The 17,244-nt window shown below is 56.5% G+C and overlaps 1 protein-coding gene across 7 annotated transcripts in view; it reads left to right on the top strand.

The window, feature by feature from the left end:
• RAPGEF1 (Rap guanine nucleotide exchange factor 1) overlaps nucleotides 1–17,244 on the top strand; it is a 111,884-nt gene that overhangs the window by 74,104 nt on the left and 20,536 nt on the right. For 4 of the 7 annotated variants that reach the window (XM_040225442.1, XM_040225440.1, XM_040225439.1 and 1 more), the window contains 3 exons: nucleotides 1,589–1,791; nucleotides 3,783–3,938; nucleotides 16,398–16,667. In XM_040225442.1, the coding sequence (XP_040081376.1) occupies nucleotides 1,589–1,791; nucleotides 3,783–3,938; nucleotides 16,398–16,667 (629 nt within the window). The remainder of the gene's footprint in view (nucleotides 1–1,588; nucleotides 1,792–3,782; nucleotides 3,939–16,397; nucleotides 16,668–17,244) is intronic. The other 3 variants (XM_040225444.1, XM_040225443.1, XM_040225441.1) reach the window with 2 other exon arrangements.

The following is a 17,244-nucleotide window of genomic DNA, read 5'->3' as shown; positions in this document are numbered from 1 at the left end:
AGGAGAGGGAGCGCGGTCCACACGGGCGCCCCGTGAGGAGAGGGAGCATGGTCCACACAGGCGCCCCGTGAGGAGAGGGAGCGAGGTCCACACGGACGCCCCGCGTGAAGAGAGGGCTCGGGCGGTGACACCACGTGGGTCCAGCAGGAAGGAGCCAACAGCTCTGCTGTGAGGCTGCGCGGTGAGCGCAGGGACAGGCCTCGCTGCCTGAGGGGCTTCTAGAGAGGAGAGGGTCTGTCCGCCCTGCCTGAGCACTTCTGCCTCAGGATCCGTCCCTCTGGAAGAGGAGCTTCCCGACAGCCTCTGTCGGGAGGGAGAGCGGTGTTCGGTGGCCGGAGCGTCTTGCCTACCCGCAGGGCCTCCTCAAGACCTGCGGGGGCTGCAGCCCACTTCAGCGCGACAGGGCGGGTGCCGGGCCATGGCTTCTGTTCGCTCAGTGTGCGAGGCTCCGGTGATAGAGCAGCCGCCGGGAGGCACAGGGTCCCTGTCCTTGGGCAGCAGCTTCCGCCCTCAAGCAAGAAGCAGTCCCCACCCCCATGGGGTCTTTCACCCGAACAGCCTCAGCGCCCCCCCAAACTGTCTTCTCCTGGTTTCTCGAGACAGGCTTCTGGAGATAGGCAGCTCTTGGGGTGGGGCCCTCCCGTGCTTCAGACCCCTTCCCGTGCTTCAGACCCCTTCCTTGCCAGGTTCACACGGCCCCGCCCTTGCAGGCCCCCACTCTCCACGAAGCACTGCCCTGCAGACCCTGGTCCCAGCCCGGGGCTCTGCCCCTCCTGGAAGACTCTTCCGCCCATCCTCACCGTGTTCTGGAGAAGCCCACACACCCCCCTGTTTGTCCGTCCTCTGTGGGACAGCCCCACCTCGGCCTGTTTTCTGTCCCTCTGGGGAGGGGGTCAGCCTCCCACGTGTGAAAGAGCCATTGCTGGCCCCTGCGGAGCGCCAGCACCTCGGTCAGCTCCTGGCGCATCGCAGGTGCTCAGTGAGGATCAGATGAATGTGAGAAACCCAGCTAGCTCGTGAGGAGCAGTGAGAAGGGCCCAGAAGGGACGGAGCGTGGGGCTGAGAGGGGCTCTTGGGACGGGGACGCGGGTGAGGGGCCTCGGTGAACGCCAGTTCATCGGGGCCTGAGTTGCTCAGGCGGGAGCGTCGGGCTTGCAGGGCTGCAGGAGGAGCGGCTGCAACAGACGTGCGGAAAGCCCCAGGGACGGTCCAGGAGCTGAGAGCCAGAGGCATGGGCAGGGGGCCCAGCAGCCTGCACCCCAGCCGCGGCCCTGCCCTCGAGAGGCTGGAAAACCCCGAGGGCTTCTCAGCCAGGAGTGGGTGCGCCCCTGCGCTTCTCTAAACATAGGCTGTTTCCTAGCGTGGTTCCAGGTTCACGGGACGGAGGGGAAAGGAAGGGAGTTCCCGCAGAGCCTGCTCCCCGCCCCACCCCCATGCCACCCTCTCCTCTAGAGGACTCGTGCCATGCGGGTGGCGCCCAGGTCCGCGTGGTGGTCACGCAGACTGCCCCGGGCCCTCTGCCAGGCCGCTGCGGGGCGGGCTGCGGTCTGCGCGTGGCCTGCCCAGCCCGGTCCCTCTGTGCCCGCAGTGCTGGCCTACATGCAGCTGCTCGAGGACTACTCGGAGCCACAGCCCTCCGTGTTCTACCAGACGCCGCAGAAGGAGCATGTGTACCAGCAGAAGAACAAGCTGCTCATGGAGGTGTACGGCTTCAGCGACTCGTTCAGCGCCGGCGAGGCCCCACATGAGCTCGCCCCGCCCCCCGCCCTGCCCCCAAAGCAGCGGCAGCTGGTAAGTGGGGGGGCCCCGCTCTCCTGCTCACATCTCCCCCTGCAGGACTGGCTGCTCCTCCAGAGCAGGCCCCTGCAGCTGGCACTGGCTTGTACTCAGAATGTTTGCTTTCTCTGTAGACAGACTTTTTTTTCTCTCTCTCTCTTTTGTGGCTGCAATATAGACTTCCCTGAAAGGAGGGAGTCAATCAGAGCACAGGGCAGGGTCTGTGCGGGGCCATCTGTGGCCTCGATTTACATAGTGGGCCTCACTGCCCAACCACTTGCACCCCAGTGAGGACCAGCTCTGTGGAAGCAGGGTGGCTGACACAGAGCCGCTTTGTGTTTCAGGCCGGCACACCCTTCCTCCTTTAAAACCCCTCCTGCGTAGGACGCCATGTAGGCAGCACAGAGGGGCCGTCAGGCTGTGGGCAGGCTGGAGAGATGCTGGGACCAGCGGGGGCCACTCGGATGCACCTCTCAACCCTCTTCTCTCTGCCACCAGTTTACTAACCACAGGGGCTGTGGTCAGGCGCTAGAATTGAAGCGCCCCGTCCAACCAAGCTCTCTAGGAAGAGTACACCCAGGAGGGCAGTCCATCAGAGCTGCACGTGCTCTTGCTCTCATGTTGGCTGGTCTGCTCGTCTTAACCACAGAGGGCTGCCTTCATCCCTTGTGAGGGGACGCTACCCCGGCTGATCTGGGAGGTAGATGGCCAGACGGTGAAGGTCTTGAGGTCACTCCTGGAAGCTGCCTGGGCCTCAGCAGTCCTGCAACTGGGCCTTGAGCCCATGCCCGGTCCTAGAGTCCCTGAGCCTGCCCCTGCACAGGGGGCTCTGGGGCAGGGGCAGCCTGTCTTGTGGAAGGTGGGCCAGGCTCAGGCTGGGGTCTGGATTCCAGTCCTGCACTAACCAGCTTTGTCTCCCCAGCTGTGCTCAGGTCTCAGCTCTTCACCTGCCCTGCTCTCCCCACAGACAGCTGAATATGCCCGAATGTGAGTCTCTGTTGTTCACCGCAGACACATAGATGCCTGCCTCAAGGACCCCTGACCTAAAATGTTTAGTTAAACAGCTGGGCCAGTTTCATTGAGATCTGGTTTTCTCAGCCCCTCCTGCTGGGTGTACAGGTGCCTGTTGCCCGGCCCTGGGTGTCCTCTGTGTCCCGTGGTGCCCACAGGAGCTGAGCCCTGGGGAGAGAACCCTGAGGGACGTGCTTGAATCCCAGCCCTGTGAATCACATCGCCTCACCTCGAGGCAGGGCGGCGGTCCAAGGGGCTCTCTAGGGAGAGGCTGCCAGGGAGCCCTCGAGGGTGGGCAACATCCTGTGAACATCCCCTCCCTGTGGCCCCTGTCACCCCCACTTTAAGTAAAGTGAGGCTGAGAGAGCTGGAGAGACGAGCTCAAAGCCCACAGCAGAAGTGGAAGCCCAGACACGTGAGACACCCCGTGTGTGACTGCTGGGCGCCCCTTCTCCAGTGCCAGTGCGAGAAGTGTGACCCTGTTTTCCAGACAGAAGTGAGCATGACAGGTACACCTGTGGGCCCACGTGCCCTGAGGGCGGCCTGGCTCTAGGTGCTTCACGCACACAACAGCCATCTGCCGGAAACCTGAGGTGCGGAGTGCGTCATGTGACACCTGATGCCGAGCTGGCCCCACGTGGCAAGGCCAAGGTTAGGACCCAGGCCGCCTGGCTCCTGCTCCACACCCTGAAGTGTGGTCGCTCCCACAGAGGAGTACTGGGGCCCTCAGGAAGCACAGGAGCTGGGGTGCACACACAGGCCCGCGTGGCTCCTTCCACCTTACTGCCGCGTCTTCACAGGAGTGAAGAGGGCACCTGCCCCCCAGCTCGCCTTCGACGGTTGTCCTTGACCCCTCGCTGGGCTGGGAAGCCGTCCCTCTCCAGAAGGTGCCGGCAGGTCAGAGGGCGGCCCGCCCCCTCCGTGCGCACGTGCCTGACTGCTCTCTGCTTCTCTTCCCTCCTGCCCGTCTCTGCCCTCGCTCCTCTGTCCAGCAGGCCTCCTGTGCTACTGCTCCCTTCTCCTCTGTCTCCTACTGTGTCCAGCAAACTAAAGTGGCCTTCACCCCCGAGGACGGCAGTGCCGCTCAGGGCATCAGTGTGTCCGTCTCTAACTCCTTTCTCAGCCGGCACGGCAGCTTACCTGTGCCCTCGGTGAGTCGCTCCCTGCACTCGCTACCGGGAACCTGGGGAGCAAGACCTTTCCCTCGTGGCCGATGCCTCCCGACATGCATGCTGCTGCCTATTGCTGGCTCTAGCCCTCCACAGACCCCAGACAGGAAGGGTGGCCCGAAGGTCGGTGTGAGTGGCTGGGGTGGGTTGGGGTGGGACTCTTAGCGGCCACGCTCAGAGCATCATCACTCAGATGTAAACTGGCAGAGATGCTTTGGCCTTTTTATTCTGTTCTCCCACTGGGCATTGGGTCATGTTCTGTGTTTAAAAAGGAATATTCCTCACGTAGGAAGCAGAGCAGGCTATATCCAGTATGATGGAGCTGAAGTTAAGAGAGCTGCATCAGTTAGCTTTCACTACCTCTTGCTAATGTAACAAATCACCCCAAAACCTGTGGCTTAAAGAGCAGTAACCATTTGTCCTTGCCGGAAAGTGCAAGTTGCTCAGTCATGTCCGACTCTTTGTGACCCCCATGGACTATACAGTCCATGGAATTATCCAGGCCAGAGTACTGGGATGGGTAGCCTTTCCCTTCTCCAGGGGATCTTCCCAACCCAGGGATCAAACCCAGGTCTCCCGCATTGCAGGCGGATTCTTTACCAGCTGAGCCACCAGGGAAGCCTTGCCTAGGACACAGCTTAACAGCACAGCTGTGCTGATCGGGACAGGCCTGGCTGCCAAGGGCTGGACTTGCCCACATCCCTGGCACCCCAGCGGGGGCTGGTCTGGCAGTGACCCTCCTGACCTGTCCGCCGCATCAGGCCAGCCTGGGCTTGTTCACAGGGCAGTAGGCTGGGCTCCAGGAAGACAGATGGAAACTTGCAGGCATCATAAGGCCTCAGCGTAGGGCTGGCATGCGTCCTCTGGGCCAGGCCCCAGGCAGCGCAGCCTGGGAAGGAGAGTGGGCTCGACCTCTGCTGGGCGGGCCCTTCCGCAGGCCACTCTGTGGAGGTGGGGCGGCAAGAGGAGGGCTGGCGCGCTGTCTGCAGACAGGCGGCACTGACGCCTCAGAGGCCACACAGGTCTGCTATCTTCCTCTGGGATCTGCATCTGCTCAAGAACCTGACCGCCCCCACCTCCCGCTGATTCTGTCTAGTGACACCCTGGGTGTCAGGGCTCAGGAAAGGGCTCTCCAAGGGAGCTCAGTGGACCCGTCCCGAGGTGACTCACATCCTCCCAGGCCTCAAGTTCAGTCCTCTGGGGTAGCACTTTTCCTTGCCTCCTCTTCTGTGAATGGGAGGATTAAGTAAAATCACAAGAAACTGCTGGGCAGGTAATAAGCTTGGAACATCTGTCGTTATTGCTCTTGTTTTAGAGTTCTGGGTTCTAGCCTTGGCTTGTTCTGATCCTGTGCATGAGTGCCTGGGCAGATGTCTTCACTTGCTTGGACTTCTTTGCCCTCTTGAATGACCAGGTTGACCTGGTGATGTCAGAGCCCTCTCCAGGCTTGGGTTCTCCCAGTGTGGTCTTGTTCGTTCTCCATATTTGGAACTACCCAGCGCCCAAGTGAAGCTGGTCCTCCCCATTGAGGGGACCTCGGGATGCAGTCTTCCCTTCAGCTCCCAGACCTCGCTGAGCAAGGCAGGACCACTCCCCACTCTCCCTGGCTCTGGTGCACAGACGCCCTCTGTTTCTTCAGCAGCCACCTCTGGCAGCTCTTTTCACAAATCTCACAAAACTTGGCCTTGAGACAATCCTAGGTTTTGACGTGTTTCCCCCCCCGCCCCCCGCCTCCCCTCTGCAAACAGAAATTAAGTGTGTTTTCCTAAGAATGTCTACAACATCCCTTTTGAATAGTTTGGGGAGAAGACTGAATGAACTGGACTGTATACTATAGAATTAAAGAGAATTCGAGGACATTTTAATTTAAGCTGGGGTATGAGTGTGTCATAGTTTTCCCCTCAGCACACAGAGGAGTCTTACAGCATCCTGCATCTCAGCACCAGCTCCACAAAGGGGCCTGAGGGGAGTGAGCTAAGAAGGGTGCTTTATTGCACTTGAAGCGAAGCCCCTCCAGGCCTCCAGAGATGTTAGTAATGGCCTAGATATATGGAATACTTGACATCTGAAATGCAGAAACCCCAGAGAAATGATTTAGCGGTAATACCAGTATGTTTTTCATGTATATTCTCTGCTTACATTTGGAGATGAGCCCCAGACAGAGGGCTTTGATGTGCTCTTGGAGCAGCGCTTCATTGCCAAATGTCTTTGTTCCTTCATCCCTGGACTTGGGTCATCAGTCCAGCATGGAATTCCCAAGAGCTGCCTCATAGGAAAATAACAGGTGCCAAATCTGAAGTTCTTTGCCCAGTGGCCTATTACTTCTGCCTTGTAACAGGAAGATTGAAAACCTTGCCCAGGGAACTGTAGAGCAGTGAACCTGCGCTGATCGGCCTAACATGAAGGAGGTGCTGCAGAAGCATCCCTAGTCACTTTTCTGGGATCCCACGGAAGATGTGATTTGGTAAGAACAGAGCCACTCCCGGTGTGGGTCAGGCAGCCAGGAGGATCCAGTGCAAGCAGGACGGCCCGTTGTCCTTGAGAAGCCCATGCAAGGGAGTAGGCAGAGTGAGTCAAGCGGAAAGGAGACTCCGGCTCAGGCAGGGCGTGGGCAGCAGGGTGAGAGTCACAGACGTCTGGGGAAGGCTGTGGGCAGTGGGGGCAGGACGGTGTCAGGAGAGGGAGCCTGAGTTGTGGTCTGAAGGCCAGTTAAGGTTTCAGGGAGATGAAGGTCAGTGAGGGACCTGCCTGAAGATGAGGGACCTGCCTGAAGATGGGGAGAAGAAGCTTGTCTCAAGTATAAACTCTCAGGACTGAGGTCCAGGGAGAGCAGCTGGAGGGGGTGACAACAGCCCGCCCTTTGTGCATCCTGCCCTGCGGTCAAAACCTGCTGCTTCCTCCTGGGTGCTTCCCTCTGGGCTTGGGCCCAGCCTTGACCGCTCTTTCCCACTTGTCCCCAGACGTGTTCCTGCTCCCGTTCCTGGGAGGTGCCCACCCTCCTCTTCACAATCTTTTCTGGGTCTGCTTAGCCCCCAGTCCACAGACCCCCTTTCCTTCCTGGCATGCACTGTGATTCTAGGAGACTTGACAGCTGCTCAGACATGTGGCACCTGGGACATTAAGACCAGTTGGGTAGAAGAAGGTGTTCAGGGAAATGATGAGCTACTATGAGGCCAGAACCATGTGGAGAGCTAGGTGTAGCCACCCCCGGGCATGGGCAGCCGGCCCCCTCGTGCCTGTTCCAATTCCACCAGGCCTTGCAGTATGCCTGCCCCTTGATGGCACAGGTGAGTGTTTGAGTGATGGGCCCACTGAGATACACCTCTCAGATGTGGCGCTGGCGTCCTCCTCCCAGCCCTGGATTCTCCTCCGTCACTTGTACCCCCGGCCATCTGCCCTGTCCTTGCCGCAGCCTTGCCTGTGCTGACTGCCCGACTCCCACCTCCCCACAAACTCCCGTCCCTCCAGCCCCAGTCCTTCCCCCACCACCCTCGATTCCCACTGCTGTTCCCACTGCGGCCCTTCTTGGGCTTGCATTTTTTCTATTCTGAACCCTAGTGGTGAGAAATCTTGGAAGCTCTGAGTTGGGTCCATATTCACACCCTTGACCAAGATATTATTGGGAATCTGTTAATAACCATTACGGTTTCCAGTCCTCTGGACATTACAACACTGGTTACAAAAGCCACCTCCCTCCAGGCTTATTCTTCCTTGGCTCACCGATATTAACTGTCACCAAGAGATATAGCTGGATGCTAAGACTCTGTTGAAATATTTTCTTTACTATCTTGGCTTCCAAAATGATTCTAGAGAATCAAAACTTATAGAAGACCCAAAAGAAGAACTTCAGAAATACCCATAATGACTGTCCTCTGTTTTTAAAAGTCTCTCGGGTAAGAAAGTCGTGTGTGTCCTGTTGAGGACTTCAGTTTAAATGGGGACGGTGGGTGGAGCTGCTGGTCATGACCCTCTGAGAGCCGGGCCGGGCTTCCACGCTGCAGCATACGGGCCCTCCTAGGACCCTGCCCGGGGGCGGCTCACCCTGTCTGCCCCCTCCTCAGTCTCCAGTCACCAGCCATCACTGAGACAAAGGCATCTGACAGGTGGAAAGGCCAAGCAGGGAAGGAGAGGGAGGCAGGAAGGAAGATTGTGGGCCGCAGCAGGTGTGCCCTCCTGCTGGTTAAGTAGGCCCCCGCCTCCCCAACTCTGTCCCCTGTGTCTTCCTGACATCGTCTTTTCCTCACTGGCTTCCCACCTGCTCAGAGCAAACTTACTCTGAGAGAAGAGGGAGGGTCCATGGGCAGTGCCAAGGGCCCAGGGCAGGCAGGTTCATCTCTGAGCTGACCTCTCTTCGGCTCTTTGTTCTGTCGCCTGCCCGACCTCCTGGGGTTTGCTAGAGAGCGGCCCCCAGCACCGTCAGCAGCGAGGAAAGCAGGGCTGTTTTGCCAGCCGTGCAGGAGTCTTTGCAGGCCCCTCTGAGTCTGGCCTGAGATCTTCGCAGGCTCTTCTAGTCTGCTGGGTCCTTGAAATGCGATGTGGCTCCTCCAGAATGTTCCTCCTGTGCCTTTCTGCCCTTCCTCAACAACCAGGTGCCCGTGTGGCCAGCGCATCCCTGAAGTGTGACCTCCAAGTTCACTGCCGCTCCGAGCCCAGACATGGCCTTGTGAGAAGGAGGCATGGGCGGGCCAGCACTCCTGTGGGATCCTAATCTCCTCAGGTAGAGGTAGAAGCCTGGCTGTGTGTCAGGCCCCCACCCTGAGCCCAGGGCGAGCCTGCCTCGCCTGCAGTGGACACCCAAGGGCCAAGGACCGGGGCTTAGGGATCTTGTCCTGGGGGCTCACCAAAGCAGCTGCTCTGCCCCCGCTGTTTCTGTCCCTCCTAAAGACTCCCTGACTCTTGTTGGTGCTCATGTCATTGTGGACAGCTCTCGCAGACTAGCTTCAGACAGGAACTTCCCTGCCTCCCCTCGCTGATGATGACGCTGACCTACTGTAGTCTGTGACAGTCTTACTGGTCAGGGACCACAAGGCCCCCAGGTCCTTAGGAAGGTCCTATATGACATGACCCCTAAGGGTGCTGGCTACACACGCTGATGGTTGCCTTTACTCTTGTGATTTCAGGCTGCTTGTCAGCTTGCCAGGGGCTCTTCTTCCTGTTCTGTGATGGCATGTTTACCCACGTTCTGGAGGTAGAGACACCAGACTAGAGAAGCTGAACCACTAGCTAAGAGTTTTAGGTCAGAGCTGAGGTCAGACTCACACCCCCATCCGGAAAAGTACAGTGTCCGGTTGGCGTCTATGGATTGTTCAATGGCCAGTAAGCGTTGAGACCCGAGGAGGCTCAGGAGAAAGAAAAGCCTGTGCGCGGGCTGGACGTCGAGAGACACGCTTTCTTCGTCCTGACAGTGTTCTGACTCAGGACAGAGTGTAGCTGCAGGCTCTCCGTAGGGCGCTAAGGGTAGGTGTGAGTTAGAGCCCCTGTCATGCTGTGTAAAGCCACACTGAGTGAAAAATAGTGGAGTTGTGTTTCTAGAACTAAATTCAGATCACTGTGGAATCTGTACTAAATCTTCCTATGAAGAGTTGACGTTATTGAGGTTAATGTTTCTTTAGTGCAGAGAAGCATTTCTTAAAATGATGTTATTTACTTATGTATTTTTGACAGCACTGGGTCTCTGTGGCTGTGCAGGCTTCTCTCTCGTTGCAGTGAGCGGGGTCCTCTCTCGTGCTCGCGCTTCTCACTGCGCTGGCTTCTCTCGTCGCACTGGCTCTAGGACGCACGGGCTTCAGCAGCGGTGCCGCGTGGGCTCCCTGGTTGTGGTTCCCGGGCTCTAGAGCACGGGTTTAGTTGCTCTGCAGCATGTGGGATCTTCCTGGAGCAGGGATAGAGCCTGTGTCTTCTGCACTGGCAGGCAGATTCTTTATCACTGAGCCACCAGGGAAGCCCTAAGGTTAATATTTAAGGAATATACAGAGCCTCCAAAGATGTATTAGAGGTTCTCAGAAAAATATAATTAGCCATGAAACCACTGGCCAAAAATGTAGTGTTTTTCAAGGAAGATCTTGTGATTCAGATGCAAAAGTATGAAACGTGAGAGGGAACAGTAAATTTCTGCTCTCACTTGTCCTAAAATTCTCCTGAGCAGAACATTTTTGTTCTTCTATATCCTTTGTTGTAGAATTACAAATTAGAAATTTAAATGAATTTAAAAAGAGAGAAGGCATTTTTTGGACACACGTGACGTCGATGCCACCTTCCTTGGGTGAGCTGAGTGCTGGCTCCTTGTTCCCACGACGGAACCCACAGCAGTGTCTCTCCTCACCTTGAGCACAGGAGCTCTCAGCATCGGCCTCTGACCCTGCCACCTGGCTTCAGAAACTCTACTTCTGACATTATCTAACATGTAGTAGTTATAAATGAGCACAGGCACCTCAAAGAAGGAAGTTTCCTCCGGGTCTAAGATGGCTTTTGTAAACACGCAGTGAACTGGGCCCAGGAAGGAGAGAGGAGACAGGCAGTCTTGTGGCCAGTTTGCCGACGGAGTGAGAAGAACCGTTATCAAGGGTCCTTCCTGGTGACCTCGGAAAGGTCATGTCCCATCTGAGAACCAAATAAGATGTTGTTTCCAGGAGATCCCTCCCCAGGAGATCGAGGCTGTGTGTTTTGCATCGGCTAAAAGCTTTACTTCCTTCCAAGAGAAATAACTGAGGCCCATATTGTGTGGACACTCGCAGGCCCTGTTTGAAGGATGCTTCCGCTGAGCCCAGGACTGGCCCTGGGCTGTGGTTCCCACCAGCTCACTATAGGAGAAGAAAGCCCAAACCACCCTCAAATTACAGCTCCTTTGAATATGTTTTCTCCCAAATGATGGATAAAACTTCAAGCCCCCAAACAAGCTGTCCAAGAGCTTATCTGTTTTCGCCAAGTAGTGTTCAAAAACCCTGAAGTCACAAGCCTTGCTGGAGCCAAGGGTGTATAGTAATGACTGATCTCTGGCGACTTCTTCACTTCCCGAACACTTGGAGGCCACGGTCAGTCCGTTCACTCAGATGAGTGCATTTCCCGTGATTGGCAGGGCTGGACGTTCTCCAGAGCGTGGAGCCTGAGTCACCATGGAGTCGCTGTGATTATTGGCAGGGCCAGATGCTCTCCAGAGCTTGGGGCCTGCCCGAGTTGCCCTGGAGTAGCCGTAACGGTCAAGGTCCTCTGGCCTGCAGCTCCAGCCCTCGGCTGTTGGCACGCTGACCACCGCCTCTGGGCCCCGGCCCTCTGATAATCACAGGGATTAGCTGGAATGCCTCTCATGTTGAGGAATCAGAGGTTTTCTTATGAAGATCTACTTTCCTGCTTTCTTGCCAACAGTGCAGGGCCCGTCCCTAGTCATCTTTCATGCCAGGATATAATGGAAAGGAAGTGGCACTGAAAACTGGTGCCTGGCCAGCTTCAGGAAGCTCTGCTGCCTAGCACGTGACTGGCCGCCCATCAAGGCAGTCTCCCTCCTCCTTTACACCCAGGAGTCTCAGTGGTTCTTCCAGGTGTGTACTTCACAGAGTGGGGTGGTGGCTCCTGTGTCTCTCACCAGGGTAGATCTTTGCTCTACGTGTCCAACGTGTATGTCAGGCCTTTGCCTCTTGCAGGCTGGTCATCACTTGGGTGGCCTCTGAGTGGAGCGAACAGACCAGACCCTGCAGAGCTGCAGGATCGCAAGCTTAGGGCCTGTCATGTGCCCAGAGTGCTTCCTGAGTGTGAGGGGGCTGACCCAGCACCATCTCTGTCAAGCTGAGCCCAGCTGTGGCTTACTAGGTCCACGGCTGTCCTTCCGGCCTGTCTCTGCATCTTCGTAAGGAGGATTGTGACTTGGTGCAGAGTAAATGAGGTGGTTCACATAAAACCTTCAGCACCTCATCTGCCCAGCAGGACATCTTCAGTGAGAATAGCTGCCATCCCCACCATCATGAGATGGCTCTTGCTGGCACTTTGACTATGAGATCAGGGCTGACGTGGGGGCCCAGGTGCCCCTTCTCCTCCGAGAAGTCACTCGAGCACGTATAGATCTTCCGCAGAAACATGCCGCCTCCCAACAGGCAGCCCGTCCCATTATAGACTCTTGGGCCCAGACAGTCTTACTCCAGCTATAAATAAAAATTCCTGCCGCGGAGCGCAGCAGTGAAGCCCAGCACCAGCCAGATCCTAAAATAGACTCCAGGCTGTGGTGAAGGCGTGTTTTCTGTTCCATGGCCAGCCCTGCCTTCTCCCTGCCCTTGTGAAATAAATGTGATCTTAAAGGGTCTGGAAACACTGCCCCGGGGGAGGCGGTGGATACTGGATTTGTTGACTGCAGTACAGGCATGAGCTTGCAGGGCCAGGGAGGGACCGGCCTGGTGGTGATTAGAGAGCAGCCTTATGTCTCCCCCACGCCCCCTACCACCACTGCTGCCCCCTGAAGGTGATGTTCAGGCCTGGCTGCTGTCCCAGCAGGACCACATAGCTAGAATACCAGAGCTGAGCCCAGGCAGCCTGGTTGTTGCTGAGGGAAGGAGGGCAGGGCAGCCAGCCACTCTGTCCCAGAGACACGCCCCCTCCTTCCCTTCTCCCTGGTGGCCGCCCCTCTCCTCTGCCGTCCTCACCCTTGGTGGCCTCCCCTGCGGACCCACACCTGCACAGCCCAGGCAGCTTGTCCATGACCCCCTGCACCCGCTGTCGAGACACTGCTGAGTCAGGCGACATTCTGGGCACCTTGGTTAATAACAGCGTTAGGATCCATTCCTAAGCATTCCCTCATTCAGTAAGTATGTACTGAGTTAATTAAACACCTTGGCTCTGTTTTTCAAGGCGCTCCTGAGGGTATTTTGGAGGGCAGGAGAGGAGAGCTGACGCTGATTTCTTGTCACCCAGCCAAACTTACAGGGCGTCTCAGTAAACGCACACAGAGCCCCTGGGAGGGAAGAACTGCTGTTTCCATCCCTGCTTTAGAGAGGAGGAGACTGAGGCTCCAGAACTCACACCCCCTGCCCGAGGTCACACTGTATGACTTGCGCATGTGCCCTTGCACCCGCTGTGTGTGTGTGTGTGTGTGTGTGTTCGTTCTAAAAGGTCTCGTAGGTCTTCATAGAACCATTCAACTTCAGCTTCTTCAGCGTTACTGGTTGGGGCATAGACTTGGATTACCGTGATATTGAATGGTTTGCCTTGGAGATGAACAGAGATCATTCTGTCATTTTTGAGATTGCATCCAAGTACTGCATTTCGGACTCTTTTGTTGACCATGATGGCTACTCCATTTCTTCTGAGGGATTCCTGCCCGCAGTAGTAGATATAATGGTCATCTGAGTTCAATTCACCCATTCCAGTCCATTTTAGTTCACTGATTCCTAGAATGTCGACGTTCACTCTTGCCACCTCTTATTTGACCCCTCCAATTTGCTTCGATTCATGGACCTGACATTCCAGGTTCCTATGCAATATTACTCTTTACAGCAATATTACTCTTTACCTTGCTTCTATCACCAGTCACATCCACAGCTGGGTATTGTTTTTGCTTTGGCTCCATCCCTTCATTCTTTCTAGAGTTATTTCTCCACTGGTCTCCAGTAGCATATTGGGCACCTAATGACCAGGGGAGTTCCTCTTTCAGTATCCTATCATTTTGCCTTTTCATACTGTTCATGGGGTTCTCAATGCAAGAATACTGAAGTGGTTTGCCATTCCCTTCTCCAGTGGACCACATTCTGTCAGATCTCTCCACCATGACCCGCCCATCTTGGGTTGCCCCACGGGCATGGCTTAGTTTCACTGAGTTAGACAATGCTATGGTCCTAGTGTGATTAGATTGACTAGTTTTCTGTGAGTATGGTTTCAGTGTGTCTGCCCTCTGATGCCTTCTTGCAACACCTACCATCTTACTTGGGTTTCTCTTACCTTGGGCATGGGGTATCTCTTCATGGCTACTCCAGCAAAGCGCAGCCGCTGCTCCTTACCTTGGGTGAACTCCGGGAGTTGGTGATGGACAGGGAGGCCTGGCGTGCTGCGATTCATGGGGTCGCAAAGAGTCGGACACGACTGAGCGACTGAACTGAAATGTGTGTGTGTGTGCACGCATGCGCGTGTGTAAGTTAGGGCTTGGTTACTGCAGGGCCCGCTCCAGTGTGTTTTCATGCATTTTCATGCTTCAGGGATGGGGGGGTGTCAGTGAGCACACATCAGGACCCCAGAGCCAGCATTTGGCCTGGTTTGTTCTGGCTGCTGTAACAGATTACTGCAGCCTGGGTGGCTTATAACAGCAAGTGTGTTTCTCGCAGCTCCAGAGGCCAGCATGGTTGGGCGAGGCCCTCTCCCTGGTCACGGACTTTTCTTTGTCCTCACATGACAGAGGGTAGAGCCTCTTTTCTGTAGCACAGACCCTAGCATCTGGGGGGGTGAGGATTTCAACATACAAATTTGGGGGGGCACCGACGTTCCGACCACAGCAGCACTGAAGGTGAATTGTGAGCGAGGCAGAGTTGCGGCCAAGGGAGAGGCCCCTGTGTGCGGGAGCGAGTGTCCGGCAGGCCTGGGGGCTGGACTCCTGCCGGAGTCTGCAGCCACTGCCTCAGCACGGTGGGCGCAGGGGTCCCTCAGATGGTCTCCCGGGACCAGCCGGGCTGTCCCCTCCCTCGGCTGATGCACTTCACTCGCGGTCTCCTCCGGGCACCTTCTCAGCCAGTGAGAGCGCTTCCCCGTGGCTGTGGGGGGAGCATCCTCCAGAGGTGAAACAGCCCCCAAAGCCAGACGCACCACCCCCAGCAAGGGCCTGGCTTGGACCACTGCTCTGAGAGGTCAGATGGAAGGTGGCGGCTACTGGCCCTGGGGAGGGTGCCCCATGGACGCTCAGGCCCCAGGGCCCCAGGGTGAGGACAGCTGAGCCAGAGCTCCGCCGCCACAGGCTTTTCCCCAAAGAAGGTACGTGGACAGATGGGACCAACAGGAACCCAGGCTTCACTGTCGTGCCGTGCTTCTTCACTCGTTCCCCTGTGTGTCTGGGTTGGCTTTGAGCTTCTGAGTTAGATGGGAGTAAGATGTGTGGGGACAGTCAGTTTCTAGACAGGTACCCTGGGTCGGATATAAACCAACAGCCATGGGGCTCGTGGCCTCACCAAGGAGCGGGGGAGCTTTGAACTCTGATCCACAGCCCGAGGAGGCTGGTGGGGGGCAGAGGGGAGTATGCCTGGTCCTTGTGTGACAGCAGCTCTCCCCTCAGGTTGAAGTATAGCTTTAGAGAAATGCTAAAGGGATGAGTGGCTTTAGCCTCTCGTTAGTTTAAGTCTTCGTTTCCTCTTGCTTCATGGATTTCAAAAATCGTGTGCCGGGTATTCCCTGGCAATCCAGTGGTTAAGACTCCTTGCATTCACTGCCAGGGGTCCAGGTTTAACCCCTGATCAGGGAACTAAGACCCCACACACCTCACACAAAAAAATTCTATGCCAAAATGTAGAGAGGACAGCTGAACGAGCAGTGTGCCTGTTTTTTGGGGCAGGCTTTTGTCAAGTTCCAGCCCCTCATGGTGGGAAGTAAGCCTGGCGGGGGCTCCAAACTCAGCCCCTGCTACACATTCATCCCTGTTTCTCCAGGACAGCGGGCAGGCCTGGCCACCCCAGGGGACTGTTGGCTGATGGTCTCCAACCCTCCTTCTATAGCGCAGCCCGGGCCCAAGTCTGCACTCACGGGCTCTGGTCTCTGCCCAGCTGACCTCAGACTTTTCTTTCATGATGGGACCCTCGAAGAGTGGAGCCTTGCGGTCCTAAAGGGGCATCAGAAGCGTTGCACTTTGTCTGTTAAAGAAAGAAAAAGAAAGAAAAAAGATGGGCAGAAAGGGAAACTCAGAAATTTTTAGTGTTTTGGGAGCACGATTCTTTCAACCATGTTTAAGGCTTATCACTTCCCTTCCAAAAGGATTTGAAGTGACTACAATATTGAAAAGGCTTGCAATATTTGACTTTCAAGAACTAAAATCAGAGAGATTCGTCAAAAAAAATAGTCAAAATGAGTAAATGTGACCAGGTATCTGCACACGCTCAGTTGAGTCATGAGGTTCCTGGAAGGACAGTCAGTGTAGACGGGCCTGCATAGGTTCAATTTTCTGACAAACAGAGGATGGGACGACCCCCCCCACACAGTGTGGGGTAGGGGCTTGCTCTCCTTGGAGGGGCACCGCGTCCCGCCCTGTAGACACTGAGGACGGCTCTGGGTGGTCTTCAGGCTCTTCTCAAGGGGCTGCCGAGCCAGGGTGGGGGGACCTCCAGCCAGAGGGCCACAGGGGTGGTTTGGCTTGAGTGGTGTCCTCGTTCGAAAGACTGTGATCGGCCCGTCACGGCTCAGCCGAGTTAATCTAACGCCTTTTTCTCTTGTCTGTTTTCTTCTTCCCTCCTCTCATGTTCGTGTCTCTGTTCCACTCTGACTCTGTAGTACAAGTCCGTGTTTAGGTCCTACTCGCAGGATTTCGTGCCTCACAGCCAAGCTTCCGTCCAGCCTTTCCTTCCGTCTACCTCCTCTTCCTCTCCACACTTCCCACCTGTCCACCAGTCTCAGAGCTCTGACTTAGCCGTGCCGCCCGTGGCCAGTCTGCCTCCCAGCATCCTGGACGGGCCTCTCTCATCTCAGGAGAGCAGCTTTCACGGGAACACTGTCTGCCTTCCTTCCGAAACCTCTTTCACTGACTCGCCCCAGACGCCTTCGGTGAGAACTCAACACACACACCTCCACGCGGGGCTGCACGTTCCAAGAAAGCCTCTGCCCACCCTCGCTGTTGAGGCCGTTGCTGGCGTGGGCCCCGTCGCGGTGTGGCTGGGCTGAGGGGTGCGCAGGTCCCCCTGGTGAGATGGTAGCCCATCAGCTTCCAGAACAGAAATGAAACCTTCCGTGTGGATTCCCAGCAAACTAGGATCTGATTTTCCACAGACGGGTCAGTGGCTACTTAGAGACGATCTGTTGTCCTAATCGTGAGGTGTAAATCCTGCTGGTCTTCCGTGTGGTTGGGGATTCTAGAGAAGGGCACAGAGGCCTCTGACGGCTCAAGGGCAATTGCGTGTAGAGTTGCTGTGGCACTGGGGGTGGGGGCCCGCTTGCCGTGCGGCCAGGCGGCCCGCAGTGCCTCCTCCGGGCTCAGGGCAAGGCTGCTGTGCCTGGGGATAGGGGGACAGGGCAGGACAAGTGCAGGTACCTGCAGCCGGCCCTCCAGCGTGGGGATGTTCTCCTTCCCTCCAGCGTGGGGATGTTCTCCTTCCCTCCATGACTGCCCCCCGCCCCCCGTGAC

Source organism: Oryx dammah, unplaced genomic scaffold (assembly GCF_014754425.2).
Source record: "Oryx dammah isolate SB20612 unplaced genomic scaffold, SCBI_Odam_1.1 HiC_scaffold_25, whole genome shotgun sequence".
Taxonomy (NCBI): Eukaryota; Metazoa; Chordata; class Mammalia; order Artiodactyla; family Bovidae; genus Oryx; species Oryx dammah.
Note: the sequence above shows the minus strand (reverse complement) of the source record. Positions and strands in the feature narration are given on the sequence as shown.